General features: G+C 40.8%; 1 protein-coding gene across 4 annotated transcripts in view; it reads left to right on the forward strand.

Moving 5' to 3' along the window:
• The window catches only part of SESN1 (sestrin 1), a 108,993-nt gene extending 94,003 nt beyond the window's left edge, over positions 1-14,990 (forward strand). For 2 of the 4 annotated variants that reach the window (XM_024194293.2, XM_024194295.1), the window contains exons 2-10: positions 3,591-3,656; positions 5,515-5,715; positions 6,637-6,819; positions 8,539-8,781; positions 9,990-10,137; positions 12,164-12,276; positions 12,551-12,741; positions 13,041-13,185; positions 14,532-14,990. In XM_024194293.2, coding sequence (XP_024050061.1) covers positions 3,591-3,656; positions 5,515-5,715; positions 6,637-6,819; positions 8,539-8,781; positions 9,990-10,137; positions 12,164-12,276; positions 12,551-12,741; positions 13,041-13,185; positions 14,532-14,618 — 1,377 coding nt within the window. In that variant the 3' untranslated portion in view covers positions 14,619-14,990. The remainder of the gene's footprint in view (positions 1-3,590; positions 3,657-5,514; positions 5,716-6,636; positions 6,820-8,538; positions 8,782-9,989; positions 10,138-12,163; positions 12,277-12,550; positions 12,742-13,040; positions 13,186-14,531) is intronic. The other 2 variants (XM_024194296.2, XM_024194297.1) reach the window with 1 other exon arrangement.
• Positions 14,991-18,216: the final 3,226 nt, after the last annotated feature.

The raw sequence follows: 18,216 nt of genomic DNA on the forward strand, positions 1-18,216 counted from the left end.
GTTATTTTATTTTTATATGTAACTGTTTGTTTCCTATATTTTTACTGTCACTTGAGTCTTAAATCTTTGATGATAAACTTTATTCTTGTTTTCACTATACATATATCTAAATGCTGTGATATTAAGCTAGGTGCTGATCCTGAGTTGAATCGTACAAGCTGGTGTGTGCACTGTTCCCTTGGGGACAGCAGACCTGGTATTTCTGTGAGTGTTCAGTTGATAAGGGGCTGGACACTACAGAGAAATGCTTCAAAGGGATTCTGGCACCAGGGTGCACCTATTGTTAAACTGTGAGGCAAAGTAAGGACAGGCAGAGCCAAGAGGAGATTGTGCTAGTGGCTAATGGGCTGGTGGTGTCAGGGAGCTGACACCCAGTTAAGCACAAGCAAGACTCCTTCATGCTGGAGGCAGTCCAAGGTACTCTGAGAACTGTCACAGGAGCTATGTAAATTTCATAGGTAGAGTGAGGTGAGGCTCCTGTGTGATGTATATTGTAATGCACAAGGAGGTAAAGCTAAGGTTGGGCATTTTGTGACTTTCAGTGCTTAACTTTGCAACGTTAACATTCTTTTAATCTGGCTTTTAAGATAGAGCAGACATGACAGATGAAGAGATTTGCTATTGCTTATTTATATTGAAGTAGCACCGAAAGGCCCCAGTCATGGTTGGTATCATATTGTGCTAGATGCTGAACAAACACAGTCCATATCCCAAATAGTTTAGAGTAACTGGGATCATAAGTCATCATAGGAGAATTGCATGTTGGGGAGGGATTTGAAGGAGGAGAAAGTAGTAACTTTACAGTTAGATCGGGAGGGATTTCTATGGAGAAGAGGACAATATGGGTGGGAGACAGTTGGGGCGGTGAGGACAGGATACTTGAACTCAATGTGGTGGAAATGGAGGCCTAATGAAAAGCTTCTGAGACTGGAGTGACATGTTAGAGCTACAGGAAAGGCCTTTATGAGAAGGGGATCATTCTAAGTGTTAGTAAGAGACTCAGATACTACACTGACAAGGTAACAATTTCAAACATTGGATACAGGGAAAATCTGAGTTAGATACAAGTGGTGATGAATATCAGAATGGAAACTGATTTTTTTTTTTAAGTACACAATTTAAGGTCTAAAGGTACAGTAGAACCTCAGCATTACGAACTGACCAGTCAGCCACACACCTCATTTGGAACCAGAAGTATGCAATCAGGCAGTAGCAGAGATTTAAAAAAAAAAAAAGCGCAAATACAGTCCAGTACTGTTAAATGTAAAGTACTAAAAAAATAAAGGGAAAGCAGCATTTTTCTTCTGCATAGTAAAGTTTCAAAACTGTATTAAGTCAATGTTCAGTTGTAAACTTTTGAAAGAACAACCATAATGTTTTGTTCAGAGTTACAAACAACCTCCAATCCTGAGATGTTTGCAACTCTGAGTTTCTGCTGTGACCTGTGTGGTATCTGAGAGCCTCACAGTCTAACACGGCTGCTACTCTGAAACAGTCTCTAGTGTGTGTATTCTCAAAAAATCCTGCAGGTGCTGCTATTTTTACTTTACAGCTGGGATCTGAGGCACAGAGACACTAAGTGGCCCATAGTCACAGAAGAAGTCTGTGCCAGAGCAGATTTGAACCCAGGTCTCCCAAGCCCTAACCACCGGGCCATCCTACCTCTCCGTTGTAGTGCTTTTTAAAAAGTTATGTGACATGAAGGTGTTTTCTCTCTTTATTTACATAGCTGTTTTTAATTAAACCTTCTTCCTGCAGCATAATCATTATGTTATGAGGGGACAAGAAAGTTGAAGGTCAGGACTTGCTGATATATTTTAGACTGTATTGGGCAAAATAAATTAGTAAGTTTATGAGTCTTGGGTTGTAGAACTTTGAGGCTTTCTTCCTGTAATTGTTCTGGGAAGGGAAAAGACTAAAATTTAGCTGTCCAAGAATTTAACTAAGATTTTTCTCCTGTTGTGTATGAGTTGGAAGCTAGGTTTGGAGACATCTGTTAAATTAAATGTTACATAAAGACCTTTTTATTTTCTCATTGTCACTTGGATGTAAGATCTTTCTTTAATTTATCAGTGTATGGTGGTCAGGACAAGAAGTAGCTGGTGTCTGTGGGGTAAGATTCTTTTGAGGATATAAATTCAGCCCAACTCTGACACACATTGTATTACAGATTTAGTTGACAAGTGTAACATGTTTTTGAACCTTGTGACCTGCAGTAGGAAAAGGCTCCATCACAAGCCTTATCCTTCCATGTAAGATTTGAAAACATTAGTGGTAAGGACACCTTTTAGTTAACCCTTTCCCCAAGTATAACTCAAGAAATGAAAACATCTGATTTCAGAAGAGGCAGATTAGAGAAATAGAATCTTGAGATCACATATGGGTACCATGGACAAGGGTCAGTATTAATTCACTCTGCAGTCTGAAGCTTGTTTGTAGCTTTTTTCTATTAGGGAAAAGTTCAGGAACTGTAATTGATGGATAAAGTTACTAGATTTTTCAAGACAGATCAAGGTTATTATAAACAAGTCACAAGCACCAGTCTTGTTTATTATTGGTCTTTTTTTTTCTTGTATTTGGATAATATTTCTGTTTGTGTAAATTCATTGCATGTAAATGAAAGCTTAGGCAGCAACTTATTTTAGATAAGACCAGTTGACTTCTAAGAGCCACATTCTCCCCTAAAATAACACAGGTTTTTTACCCACGAAAGTTTATGCCCAAATAAATCTGTTAGTCTTTAAGGTGCCACCGGACTCCTCATTGTTTTTGTGGATACAGACTAACACGGCTACCCCCTGATACCATTTTCCCCTAAGAAGATCCAAGTAATTCCCATTGAAGTACATGGTTGTTACCTGGATACTGAGAGGATAACTGGGCCTCAAAATTCCCAGGTGTAACAGATTTAATATGAAGCTTCCTTCAGTTGAGCAGATAGAATAAAAATAACCAGTGGTTGTGATATGGATAACTCTAATCTCTTAGGTATTGAGATAAATTGTCTGCGTTTCAGCAAAAGTTTTGTGGTAAACTGTTCTTCTTCAGGTTGGATGCAATTACCTGTCTTTCTCTCTGTCAACTTAAATAGCTCATTAACGTCTCTTAAGTTTTTGTTTGCTTGCTTTTTATTTGCAGATACCTTTAGCGATTCACACACATCACTAAGGTTGAAAAAAACAATTGGGTTAAGGTTACAGCTGTTTCATTTCCTGACAGATGCACAGAGATTGGTATGTTGGTTTACTGCAGATGTGCAGACGTGCATCAATCTCATTTTGCATTAGTGACATATCACATGACTGGCTGCTGTGTACTGAACAAATTGTTCTGGACACTCTGCCAAGTATTTTATGCAAAATTAAGGTTTTCAGTGAAGCAGGTTTTATTGTTTTTAACCAGAGCAGTATGATATACCGTAAACAAGTATGGTTAGTTATGAAACATGAGTAGAAAAATAACTGCATGTGTACAGAGTGTACCACTAAAACAAGCACAGCTCTGTTTGTTTGGTGAATTTTTTTCTTCCCTGAAGCCACAGCTGAATTGTTTATAGCTGAAAACTGAGATGGTGTAATTCTCTTTTCTAGGAACTTGGAATTAGAATTCCTAGACCACTGGGACATGGACCAAGCAGATTCATCCCAGAGAAGGAGGTATGTTGTTTGCAAGTACACAGTGAGCTGTATGCTTTTAAGGTAAAGTCATGTAGGACCCACATGGTTTTAGAACAGCTGTTGATCTGCAAAATATTTTGCACACTGTTGATCATAATAAATCATCATCAGACTGGCAATGGTTCTGCTAAACTAGAAAGCAGTAATGGCCATGTGGAATTCTGGAATTTTCATGGCACTTTTACACAACCATATTTTACAAAAGAAATGCAGAGTTGTTTTTCGTAGTGATAATCACTTGCCCTGTCCCATATGCAGTATTCAAATGTGGGCTGGCTCCTCTTACTGGTCCACAAAGGTCCAGAGGAGCCTCTATCCCAGGGGTGGGCAAACTTTTTGACCTGAGGGCCACATCTGGAAATAGAAGTTGTATGACAGGCCATGAATGCTCACAAAATTGGAGTTGGGGTGTGGGAGGGGGTGAGGGCTCTGGTTGGGGGTGCGGGCTCTGGGGTGGGGCCAGAAATGAGGAGTTCAGGGTGCGGGAGGGGCCTCCGGTTGTGGGGGGCGGTGAGGGCTTCGTCTGGGGGTGTGGGCTTTGGGGTGGGGCTGGGGATGATGAGTTTAGGGTGTAGGAGGGTGCTCCGGGCTGGGACCGAGGGGTTTGGAGGACAGGAGGGGGATCAGGGCTGGGGCAGGAGGTTGGGGTGCGGGAAGGGGTGCAGGCTCTGGTTGGGGGTGCAGGCTCTGGGATGGGGCTGGGGATGAGGGGTCTGGGGTGCAGGAGAGTGCTCTGAGCTGGGATCGAGGGGTTTGGAGTGCAGGAAGGGGGATCAGGGCTGTGGCAGGGGGTTGGGGCCCGGAAGGGGTGCAGGCTCCGGGCGGCACTTACCTCAAGCAGCTCCCGGAAGCAGCAGCATGTCCCTATGCAGAGGCACAGCTAGGTGACTCTTCATGCTACCCCATCTGCAGGCACTGCCCCTGCGGTTCCTGGTCAGTGGGAGCTGCGGGGCTGGCGCTTGGGCAGCATGCAGAGCGGAGCCCCCTGGCTGCCCCTATGTGTAGGAGCCGGAGAGAGGCCATGCCGCTGCTTCTGTGAGCCGCTTGGAGCAGCCCCCGACCCTGCTCCTCAGCTGGAATGCTGGAGCAGGGCAAGCCCCAGACCCTGCTCCCCAGCCAGAGCTTGAGGGCTGGATTAAAACCGCCGGCGGACCGGATCCGGCCTGCGGGCCATAGTTTGCCCACCCCTGCTCTATCCCTTAGTTCTGGTGATGGTTGTTATTTTTCTTATGAGCTCTTACCACTTCTCCAAATGAACAGAAGTTTATCATTCCTTCAGCTCAAAGAGCATGTGATAGAGCTCTTTCAGTGCTGCTCCATGAATTGATTGGCAGGAGAGACTGGTGTAACAAGAGGATTTATTGATGTGACTGTGGTCAGTTTTCTGAGAAGTTTGAAGTCTTAATCCTGGGTTTCCCACTATTGCCAGGTACCCAGGTAGCACTTAACTTTTTTTTTTTCTTAACTAGCATTTACGCCTTTTATAGATACTATGATTACCCCTCACTACACTCAGCTGTGTTTGCTGCTGTTTTCCGCACCGGCTAAGCTATGCTCTGAGAGTAGTGTGAACTGGCCCTGCCAGAGATACACGTATTCTTATTACCTACATGCAATCTGAATTTCAGGGCTCCACCTTAAAATGTCACATGCAATACCCTCATACTTAACTAGGATTTCTAAAGAAACTTAATAAACATTAGATTCACAGTTAGCAGAATGGACCCCCAAAACCTAATTGGGGCTTCTGAGAACTATGTGATATAAATATTTAATCATAATTTTGTTGATATATTTTGGAAAACCGTTTCTAAAGCCCTCTTTTTAATTCAATCAGATTCTTCAAGTGGGAAATGAAGATGCCCAGATGCATACATTGTTTGCAGATTCTTTTGCTACTTTGGGCCGTTTGGACAACATCACCTTAGTGATGGTTTTCCACCCGCAGTATCTAGGAAGCTTTCTGAAAACTCAGCACTATCTACTGCAGATGGATGGCCCATTGCCTCTTCATTACCGACACTACATAGGGATAATGGTATGTTGGAGTGCAGAGCAGCAAGCAGAAATAGCCATTTTGGCAACTTTCTTTAATCCTTTTTACAACAGATGTTAACTACATTTTGTTGTTTCAGCTGAGGGAAGGCCTTTCAACGTATGTGAAGGGAAATGCCAGAGTAATTACCTAAAGTATTTTGTGTTTTATAGAACACTATCTTTGTTTTCTTTTCTAAATACAGTTTTATGAGATCAGTGCTTACGGTCTAAATGCTCATGCTTTCAAAAAGAATGGGAGGAGGAAAAAAGATAATCTTAGTGTCATATGAATAGGAAGATTATTTTGCCATCAGATTCCTATGTACCTCAAATCTGTTTTTTAAGCCAGGCTTTTAACAATCTGTGTCTTGTCCAGCACAGCTCAATATAAATAACTTGATCATTGTCAGAATTTCAGAATCTTCAGAGTCTAACCAAATTTCCTGTTGGATTCCAAAATTGTCATAATTAACTGTTACAGGTGTAGATTGTAGTCTCCATTGTGCCAACGCAGCAGTCTGTGTCTATTTAAGTTATCTTGAAACTCTGAGCCTTATCTAAACTAGCAATGGAAATTGTTATTCTTTGAGTAAACCATGTGTAATCACCTTCCTTACTGGAAAAGTGCCAGTTTTTCTGGCTTTTACTGACAGAACTTTAGAATCAGCTTCCCACAAGCCAATTTTAGATTAGATTTTAAAGATGCAAAATCAAAACACTGTTATGGTGAATATGAATGAAAGATGTTCAGTTGTATATTCTTAAGAGGAATAATTGAAACAAGCTACTGTGTTAATCATAAGTTGTTTTAATTACAGATTTTGACCACTGCAAAATCGTACATTGTAATGATGATTTGCATCATTGCTAGGAGCTAATTTGCAAAGATTCTTCTGCATTATTACTTATTTTTTCCTTCTAGGCTGCAGCAAGACATCAGTGCTCCTATCTAGTTAACCTCCATGTTAATGACTTCCTTCATGTTGGAGGAGACCCCAAATGGCTGAATGGCCTAGAGAATGCACCTCACAAACTGCAAAATTTAGGAGAATTGAATAAAATATTGGCTCATCGGCCCTGGCTTATCACCAAAGAGCATATTGAGGTTAGTCTTCTCTTATGCAACATCTTACGCATCCTTACTACATTAAATGCAGTCTAAATTTCTTGGGGCTGAGGAGGAAGCTCATTTTTTTCCTAGTGGTTTTATTTATGTTTTGTAGCTCAAATACTGTAATCATTATGGAAATGACATATCATGAACACAAAATAATTACTGGTCTCATCTCACTGAGTAGAGTTCTTATTTAGAAAGCAATTCTACTGGTACTTTGGAAGAACTGCATGTTAGTGTACCACAGTGTGACTCTGGCAGCCCTGATATATAACCCTCAGTAGGATGGACATGTGTTACTTAAAATGTGATGGTACGTCACTGGCATATAGCACCTGATTTTGTAGGCTCTACTTGGGGCTGTGTGGAGCCCATGTTTAAAATGGCTGAGGCTCTGAGTGATCCAACTTGAGAATTAAAAGTAGAGGGTGCATGTTCAGATACGTACCTTCTTAAAACAAGATTATTATACATTTCTTGAATTTAGGATTTTCAAGATGGTGTTAGGGCATTAGAATAGGTGAAGATCAGCACATTTTAACTGAATTATTGAAAACTATGTATTTTGAACCTAGAGACTCCAGTCTACTATATATGCATCTAAAATGTACATATTTCTCTTCTGATTCCATGACACTCTCACACTTAAGCAACTTTTTAAAAGCAAATTTTATATATAAAAACAATAGTAGCAATAACCTGAAGTATAATGCTCTCCTTCTAAAGCCACTCTCTGCCTCCCTGCCTAACAGCTGCTGTTTTAGAGCAGCTCTTCCTACTGCTGCTTTTCACTCACCAGAGAAAGGAGGAAGAGTGTGTTACTTTCTCTGAGAAACATCTGCCAGGTGGGGAAGCAGAGGCTGGCCTTGCGGGAGGGGAAGAAGCATACTCTTTGCAAAGGCTAAGAACCTCCCACTTGTTCCTGTCTGAAGGGGAAGCTGGGGTTTAAAGCGTCCTGTGAGTGACCGATAATTCCTCCCACGTGGAGCCACTGGGGAAGATGGAGTCTTGAGCCCTGTTTCACCCCCAGACTTTCTTTAGGCAGCTTATTCGCCAGGAACTGCCTGGGGCTTTCCGAGATTGCAGAGATGGGCTAAAACCATCCAATTTCTGCCTGTGCAAGCCGAACTTGAAGGTTTGAGTAGAAGCATTGTGTTATTAATGGTGTGAAATTGAAAAACCAGCCAGCCCGACTTTAGTGGAAACCTGAAAGCAAAATGAAGCCACTTCAACTGATCCAAATGCTATTTTTTGGCAAAAAGTCATCTGTTATTTGGCTTACCCATGTTACCTCATTACCACAGCTCCCTTCCTTCTTCTATCAATGGCTTATCAGTAATAAAACCAGCAATACAAGGATTGATTATGGCAGTATTATGGGGTGCGGGGAGGAGGGAGGTATTACTCTTGAAATTAATAATATAATGAGGATGTGGCCAGTTGCTTCCTAACTTGTTAGTTAGACCCCTTACCTCACTCTCTGTTTGGCCCTTTTGGAGGGTAAGCTCTGCATTTGTCTGTGCAGCTTCTAGCTTACTGAGGAAAGACGTAACGAGAGCTTGAATTCTAGAAGAATGGCTTCTTTCCAGAGAACAAGTTATTCACAAGTGCATTAAAAAGTTTGTGGGACTAGGCTGATAAGGTTGATGAAGTTTCTGAGCCACCAATACAGTTTTTTTAAAAAAATCTTGTGTTGTGTTTCTTTTAAAGCAACTTCTGAAGACAGAAGAGCATAGCTGGTCCCTGGCAGAGCTGATCCACGCAGTTGTTCTCCTTACACACTACCATTCACTTGCTTCTTTCACATTTGGCTGTGGAATCAGCCCAGAAATTCATTGTGAGGGTGGCCACACCTTCAAGCTCCCCTCTGTCAGTAACTATTGCATCTGTGATATTACAAATGGCAACCATGGAGTGGATGAAACTCATGTCAGCCCAGCTGGAAGCATTTCAGTAAGGATCTGTTACCATTTAGGAGTTTGAGCATATAACAATCTCCAGTTTTAACAAGTTCATACCGTGGTGTTTCTGCATTAATCCAGTAGGTGGATGAGATCTAGTTCTGCATCTCCATTTCACCCAACTTTAGTGGCACAATAGAGTGATTTACCCACAGTGTGGATGAACGTGGATGAGGGTTAGGTGGCTTAAGCTCAATTTAGATCAAACTGAAATGATAATCTGGGGGAAGCAATCAGAAGTGGCATTTATCTCTGTCCCCTCAGTTGAGAGTGTCTGCCTTCCATTTGTCATTACAGTTGGCAAACTGGGGGTTTAGTTGGTCACTCTGCAGCTTCTAAATGTCCAAATATCAGCAGTCGCCAAGGTTCCTTTTTTCATCTGTGCTTTGCTGGAGGATGAAAACCTCTTCCTTTAACATGAGACCCAAACTCTACACCCACAGACCATTCAGAATCTTCTGAATGCCTTTACGTTAGGCAGTACGTCTTGCCCATTAGTGCTCCCTGATCTGCATTGGTTTTTCAGCTGGCTATCCTTTGCAGTTAAAAGTCAAAGATCATGATTTCAGGTTTGGGTGCTGGTTAACTCTTGAAGACCTTGGTATAAACAGAAGAGATCTGGTGGTGCAGGGCATTTCAGTGTGGGCGCCTTGACTCTGGAACTGCCCTCCTGCCTTCTTGAGAAGAGTCTGGGTTTGTGGATGATAAGGGCACAATGCAAGACACCTATTTACCCAGGCTTTCCCTGGAAGAACAAGCATACTATGTGAGGCAGAGAGGAAGTGGAGGACTGATTGGGCAAAGGTGGGAAAATTGAAGATGAGGATTTTATTTGCTGTAGCATGGGGTATTTTTGTTTTAGAGTTCCTTTTTAATAGATATTGAGCCAATAAAATTTGTATTTATGATTTGAACAGTACCCAGAGTCATAATGCACTTATTTTGACATATTATTTTATTTACAAAGTGGGAGACTAAATCTTTAATACAATCACACTAGAGCTCTTAGATCAGTATATCCCTACATAAGAAGAGTTCTGGTCTTTCTAGAAAATATTTTTTTTAAAAAAAAGATGCAAATCAAGGCTGGAGTATGAGCTTTAACTTCAACTTTAAACTTTTGGCTTGACAGTTTGTATCACAACTGTCACGTTCTAGTATATAGAGCAATAAAGTGTGTGTGTGTGTTTTAATGTTAAGACTACAGAATCTTTCTGTGAAGTTGAAGCACTTATGGAGAAAATGAAGAAGCTACAAGAGTGCAGAGATGAAGAGGAAGCCAGCCAAGAGGAGATGGCCACACGTTTTGAGAGAGAGAAGAGAGAAAGCATGTCTGTGTGTTGTTCAGGTAAAAATACATAAGTGGTGATTATTTAGACTTAACTAAACGTGTTGGAGAAATCAACCTACTTTTAACATCTACCAGTTACTTAAAAAGTGGTATTTTTGTTGTGTTTTATTGCACAAACAAAAACTTAATTTAAAAAGGATTATGGTTAGAGAAGTGTGATTTTTTTTTTTTTTTTTTTTAAACCAAACCCTTAAAAGCAAGGAGGTGCCAAATTGTGTGGCATCTCTTAAACATACCATAATGCCCACTAACATATCTTCACAAGGAACTTAATTTTGCCTCCAACAGATAAGAAAATGCTACTCAATTACTCTCCTACAGTGTAATGTAAAACCTAATTACCTCAGCTACAGTAGCAAATATTAAACACTAATGTGCACGAGTTGAAGGTGGGGTGTGTTGTTTTTCAGGGAAATACGAGATTGTTCTTAAGGTCTGCTACAAGCCTAATGTTATTCTGGGTTCTTCCATAGAAATTCTCTCCAAATTAAAATGTGGTTTGTAAGATTTAGAGCTCTGTTTCCTTGAACTTTTGATCCAAAAAATCCACTTACTGCCCATGAAATTCTGAAAAAAAAGTAGACGCAAGATCTTTGATACTTGTGGATTTTGCATATATATGAAAGAAGTTGGATTTTTCCTTCAAGGAATTGCCTCTAGAGATCCATACTCTTGCAATTGTATTAGGCTGTACATATCCAGAACCTTTCAAATTAGTCTAAAGAGGTTGTGTTATACCTTACAGACAATCTCTGCACTTTTTAAGTGAAACCATGCTTATCCCACAGCTGCCGCAGTTCCTAATTGCTTACCCAGAGAAGAACTCTGATAAGCAGAGGATAAAGGATGAATAAACTGTGGAGCCAATTTCTTTGGATTAGTTTCTTGAATGTCTGGAAAGGACTGGTACACTGGGTGCTATCACCATTCAGGCAACTACACCCGTGTTCCCCCTCAGTGGTCGCTCGAGTGCACCTACTTTAGGCACTTGGTTCCTCAGCCATCACCTCTCTTGAGCAGACACCCATGTCTCTCTCCCTCCTGACCAGGGTTTTTCCAAGCTGCACTGTTCCCTGCCTGCACTGTGATATCCTCAGCAAGCCAGATTGCTTAAACAGGCCAGTGCCTGTGCTTTGCTTTCTCTCTGAAGGCTATGAACAGCTGTACTACAAGCTACCACATAGCTTTTACTAAATAAGCATATTTATTCTTAAGATGAAAGCATTACAGAAAAAACATTAAAACAGTAAAAGAACCTACACGCATACTAAAAAGCTTATCCGAGATCACCACAGCTTAACCTTGGGTGTGGTAGGTGTCAGTCCTTCAAACCCACAACTGGGTTTCCCTGTGGTTACAAGTTCATAACTGATTCAGATTTAGAACTAGAACCCAGACTGGGCAGAACAACTGTTTCTTTATACAGCTTGGGCCTTTGATGGTGCCTTCAGTAACAGGTAATCAGCAAAGACCCTCTTCTTAGGGTGTAGCTTCAAAAGGCTAGTTTTTTTTTCATAATAGGAGTTGGAGAATATGCATTCACTTCTTCCTAGATATTCCCCAGGAAAATAATTTAATGGTTTTTATTCTAAAAGCCCATTCTTGTCTGGCACATTGTTTGAACCTCCCGGTCTCACATATCACCCCCTTTAGAGGTTACATACAGTCTTGGCCCACAGTAATACATAGATCATTCATTTAATATAATGGACCCCAAAGATACTTAAACTTAATTTAGTAAGGTCTCCCAAGGATATTGCAGGAAATTGCCATATCTTTCACAGGTTCTACCATAAATTACTAACTTCTCCAGTTACTACTAGGTAACCAAGTTTTGCAAGAGTTCCCTGTATTAGGATTGTTTCTTGTGGGGTGGGGGAGACGAGTGGGAGGTGTTACCTTGACATATTGTACTGTCGAGTGAGAGAATCCACAATAGCTTCACAGGTGCTCTTCTATTTTTGTTTTCTTGCTGGAATATGCTGAGATTAATTTGTGAAACTCCTACTGTTTACTTTAACAGAGGATGAGGAATCAGCGCCGACAAGAGATGTATCTCGCCACTTTGAGGATACAAGCTATGGGTATAAAGACTTCTCCAGACATGGAATGCACGTGCCTACATTCCGTGTTCAGGTAACAGAAAAGTGATTGGTAACCAGCATCAGAAAATGTGTACAATCAGAGTGTTAAATTGTACCAATTACTTTGCATCAAAACTCGTCACTAGTTCTAACTATTGCCTGGAGAACAAGAGAGGATTTATTTTTTATTTTATTTTACAAATAAGCACTTTTATCTCAAGAGCAATACAGTTATAGTGATTATACTTGATACAGGAAATTGAAGAGCTAGAGTTTCAATGTGTCTTTGTGAAACGTGTAGTCAGTTTTGCTTTCTTTATTTTAAGGACTATTCCTGGGAGGACCATGGCTATTCCTTGGTTAATCGTCTTTACCCAGATGTGGGGCAGCTGATTGATGAGAAGTTTCATATTGCTTACGATCTGACATACAATACAATGGCCATGCACAAAGATGTGGATACCTCCATGCTTAGACGTGCAATTTGGAATTATATCCACTGTATGTTTGGAATAAGGTTGGTCCTGTCATCTTCCTTATACAAAACAATTAGATTTGATAGTATCTCACTATTTTTTTTCCTGATGGAAGGAAAGCCATTTATTATGCTATCAATGGTACATTTCATTGCCATGATAGCAGTACAGGAGCAAGACTCTACTTAAGTGGGTGAGAGATGCATATTTCTAGAAAGTAAGTCTCTGTGCACAGCTGGAATAACTAATTGTGTACAGTAGTTTGAAACATAGTTTCTAAGTGAAATACTAGGATTGTGGGACAGGAAAATGAAAGTATTTTCCTTTCACTTTTGAACAGATACGATGATTATGACTATGGTGAAATTAATCAGTTGTTGGATCGCAGTTTTAAAGTTTACATCAAAACTGTGGTTTGCACTCCTGAAAAAACCACAAAAAGAATGTATGATAGCTTCTGGAGGCAGTTCAAACACTCTGAGAAGGTACTGTCTGCATGTATTCTGAGTAGCTCAGTAGATTTGGTAGTAAGGCTAGTAGCCATAGTGTGCTACAATAACAGTGTTAAATGCTATGATAATCAGAGAATCGTGCTTCAGTTATGAAATTATTTAGATCTTACTTCTGTTGGATAAATATCATACTGAATTTGTTGAATACACTTTCCAATAAGCATAACTTTTCCTTGTCTACTAAATATGCTGGCTAACAGACAAAGCAAGTTATTTGCTGGTCAGTATGCAAGCTTTCTTGTTATGTAGAGGGAAATAGATAAGTTGTTAAACTACTTATCGATACACACAATTTAGTTAACAAAGACTCTTCTCTAGGGCCAATTGAGGAAATCAAGGCCATTGTACATCATGACAAGGGGCCCCCTGTGGCCTATCCCTTATGGTCCATGCCCCAGAAGGCAGTGTTATGGGATGCGCTTTTGCCCTAGGAGCAGCAGCCTCCCACCCCCCTCCCAAAAGTACTTATCCCTAAAGCAGATAAACCCCAGCTGCTATGTGACTCAGGTTCCCTGTGGCCTTCTCCAGCCACAAAGTTCTCTCTTAGGATAGTGCTGGGAGGTGTTTCCCCTAAGCAGCAGATCTTGGGGATAGCACCCATTGATGTTTATGGTGTCAGCACTATTTCAGGCTGTCTGCAGGCTCACAGACATCAGTTACACGCAGTTGATGTCTTCAAGCTTTTGTTTACGACTATGGAGCCAATAAACTTTTATTTAAAAAAAAAAAAAAAAAAGCTTACATTTTGTTGTATTACGGTAACTCTGTGATCTGGGGCCCTATACCTATAGTGCCTGTGCCATAGGTCTGGTCTACACCTAACACTTGGGTCTACCTCCCTACCTCGCTCAGTACTGTGAATAATTTCATGCCCTGGGTGATGTAGTTAGGTCAACCTAACCCCAACTGTAGACACAGCTAAGCTGATGGAAGAACTATCCTGTCAACCTAGATATCACCTCTCGGAGAAATGGATTTGCCGCAGCGATGGAAAAACCCCTTCTGCTGCTGTAGTGTCTATACGACAGTGGCATTGTTGTAGCTGTGCTGCTGTAGTACTTGTAGTGTAGACATACCTTTAATCTGCCCTTCTCTTATCAAAAGAGAGTGATGTCTGATAGCATCAGACCCACCACACCACCTGCTTCTCTCACCCCACTCCATGCCTGCCCTTTAGCTTCCCTAAGATCCTTTGAAAATGTTTAAAAGTTGCCCTGCACCTGTAGCATTTGCTGGAACCTTTCCCCTCCTACAAGCTCTGTGGCAGGGAGAGCGCTATCTGTGTGTGTAACTTTACTTTTGTTTTTTGTTTTTTAAAGGTTCATGTTAATTTGCTTCTTGTAGAAGCTCGGATGCAAGCTGAACTACTTTATGCTCTGAGAGCTATTACTCATTATATGACCTGATACCTTTGACTGACTAACGACGATGGAATGTTCAGCAGATACAGCCTATAGCGTGAACCTACTAAGCACCAGGACCAATGGTCACTAGAAATTAAGAGACTTTGCCATAACTTCTTTAGTTTCAGCTATTTCATTGTTGGAATATCACTGTTGCCACTGAGCAGTGACTGTGTGGCAGTTGAAAGGATAGAGTTGTGTCAAAGTGCTGCCTGTTCACCGTATTGGGCTTTAAACAGCATAGGAAACCATAACTTGTGGCAATACAGCAGATGGTAAATACATAAATCTTGTATTAAGTTAAATACAATGGGAGCTGGAGCATAAGAAGCCAAAAAAAAAAAAAAAGTGCACCTTGATGACTCCTGCTTTTGATACATAAGAATAATTATAGAAAACCCGGATGCTGCTATTTGTGCTGGTGGAATGAACTGAGACTGGCTGTTCCAGTTAAGCTATAAGTGAAAGTGAGCACTGCTATATTCTGAGCCTACATTGTGTGTGGTTTTAAAGAAAACATGCCCCCCTGTTTAGCATCTTTTTAAAAATCAGAACTAATCTTCCTCAGGCCATACTGACAATTTTGAAGGTAACAGATTTCTCTTACTGTAGTTTCGCCTTAAAGAAAAACATGTTGTAGAACAATGTGTTCAGAATTCTTTGGTGAAATCCAAAGCGCAATGGTCTTCCTGTAGGGAGGGGATGGGGAAATTCACTCCTGAAAGCTATTTAGATAAGTGTAGAACTACATGAATTGCCCCTTAATCTGCTTCTAAGGATGAACATTTTCTGTCACTGATGCCCATTCCTTTGTTGTCCTGCATTTTTTTGTTTCTAGGAGCTAGCTAAGGTGTGGGAATGTTACACTGACTGTTTGGCAGTCTAGAGTAATGATGTTGCAGCTGCTTAAGTATCTAAGCTGAAAAACTTCTATTTTTTAGTAAATCAAAACATTAAAATGATGTTCAATATACAGTTGGTTTCAGAGAATACATGAAACACTTTTTATATGAGTGTGAATTGTTTTTGAAATCTGTCAGTATTACTGGTATTTTTAAATAAAGGATAGCAACTTTATCTGTTCTTTATTTTACACCATCTTACTGCTTTAAACTTCACTAAAGGATCAAAACCTTTGAGAGGCACAGCTGAGCAAACCTACTATATAACTTGTGAAGCTGACAGAACCTCCCTATTAATTATTCAGTAGGTCAGATTAAGAGGGGTGGTGATTAGTTTTAGGGGGGAAAATACAAAGCTCACCCCAGTAAACATTTTATCTTTAGTCAGCACTACCTTCTCTTGCTTGCTCAAGACCATTCTTTGTTCCCTCCCTAGACTAGACGATCATGATGGTCCCTTGTGGCCTTAGTCTATATACAATTGCTGTAGTGTGTACCTATTGAAAGAGAGCCAGACACTAAAAGAAAATAGTTCAGTTACTAGCCAAAGAAATGGTTTGATAGTAATTATAGAGGTGTTGCACATAGATGCTTATTCTCTGATTTATCCCATTAACAATCTGCTTCATTTATTTCTACCTCTGAACCTTAATTGTGAACAGCTTAATTAAAAGCTACTTGGATTTCAGTTGAAAACTAAAGCTCATTTTAGTGGAGTAGGAACATGCTAGAAATAGCTTAGATACTACAGCCCCAAAAGCTAAAATATTATCTAAAATGGTGTGGGGCAGAGATTAATAAACTGTCACAAAATTGTAACTAACAGGAAGCATCTGCTATTTCCTCTCAACAGGATTTTGATGTTCCAAAACCATATAGTAAGAACTTGGCTTTAAAGGGCAATTCCTAAAACTTAGCTTTGTTTAACTGTATCTAACTCCAGGCAGCAGTAAAGACAAAAGGGATATTCCTGCTCTGAAAAATTGAGTTACAGTGGTGCTCAGAGAGCTGTACTCTTTCTTTTGCCAACAGAGGCCAGCAGTGTTGGGTGGGGGGCTGTCGCTCCTATACCCTCAATGTCCTTGTACCTCTGAGTGAGGGTGCAGCAGGCAGGGCAACCCCAACTGCCATATATAGACAACACAAAGAATTACAGTTACTGTAAGGTAAATAGCTTTCTTTAAGTCCCTGTCCCTACATATTCCACTTTTGGTGGTTTGCAAACAGTGACCTAGATCACAGGAGGCGAGTGATAGGAGTCTGCCTAAACAATGAATGGGAGGCAGCCTTACCAAATTAGCATCAAATGTTGAGTAATGCTGGGTAAACATATGTACTGAACTCCTCTCCCCATCAGGTGGCTGCCCTATGTGTCTCTAGTATTGAATCACGAAGCTAAAGAAGTTCCCTTAACTCTTAAGAGTGAGCTGTCATGCTCATTAGTAGGTCTAAGTTGGCTATTTCACATTGACTAACTGGATTTCCAATGTATGAAATGGCAGTGTTAACATGGCCTGACTTTTTGTCCCATGCTGGTAAACTACAAGTAATATGGGGGATACTATATATGGCCTAGTTCTAGTTAGGTACAAAAAGGATCCTGAGAACATCTAGGTGGTGAAGCTTGGAATGTGGCTTTAGGGAAAAACACAGGCAGGTGCATTACTTGGTTAAGATGGATACTACCTTTGGCAAGAACTTCAGGTGAGGTGTCAAGGTTACTCAGTGGACTTGAAGGGTGAATATACAGTAGGCTTGGGGCTAATAGATCAAAAATGCATCAGCCAGCTCTTCGACTCTGCCCTCCCCTGGAGCAAACTGTTTTGCATTTGTTTATGGTGGTGGCAAACACTTCTATGGTTGGATGACCCCCACCTGATGAATGTCTTGGATAAGTGTCCTGTTCTGACCACACATGGTCACTTGTCAACTGTCTGCTGCTCTATCAGTACATTCTACAACACTGGTATGTGTATGGCTATTGGAGTGATTTTTGTGATGGATACAGTAGTTCCATAGGTTTACAGTTTCCTGACAGAGGAGTGACTTACACCCCCTTGTTTTCTTCTATAAAACATGGCTTTATTGCCATAGGGTCATCTGTCACAAGTTGAATTGTCAGACCCTTTAGAATGGGTAAGAAAACTGCATGCCTAATGAATGTCCCTTAGCCCCAAGATAATTATGTGAAGCTAGGCTTCTTGAGAAGTCCACACACCAGTCATGTAGATTTAAGATTGAAATTATTGATGCCAGAGTCACCATCCTGAACATGAGCTTGCAAATGGAGATGTTCAATTGTTCCCAATCCAGATAGAGCTCCAGATAGAGCACCAGCATCCCCTTTTTAGGGAATTAAAGACACAAGAAAAACTTCTTGCCCCTGTATTCTTGAGGTACTTCTTCCACTGTGATGAGAGTTAGAAGAGATTGCACCTTCTGCTACAGCATGCTTTTGTTAAAGGTGTGTCTGAAAATGGAGAAGGTGGGTAGGATGGGTCAGGAATTGGATGGAATAACTCCACTCTACAGTTTCCAGGACCCAGTGGTGCACAGTGATGTTTTTACAGACCCCATGAAAATAAAATAGTTGCCAAATGGAGAGGCTATTACAAGGAAGATCCAACAGACATTGTACACCTTTCCTGACCAAGGAGTCAAATCTGCTGCCTTGAGTATGATGAGGGGTGGTAGAAGCA

The sequence above is a fragment of the Terrapene carolina genome, unplaced genomic scaffold (genome assembly GCF_002925995.2).
Source record: "Terrapene carolina triunguis isolate 2854851 unplaced genomic scaffold, T_m_triunguis-2.0 Scaffold42, whole genome shotgun sequence".
NCBI classification, from domain to species: Eukaryota; Metazoa; Chordata; order Testudines; family Emydidae; genus Terrapene; species Terrapene triunguis.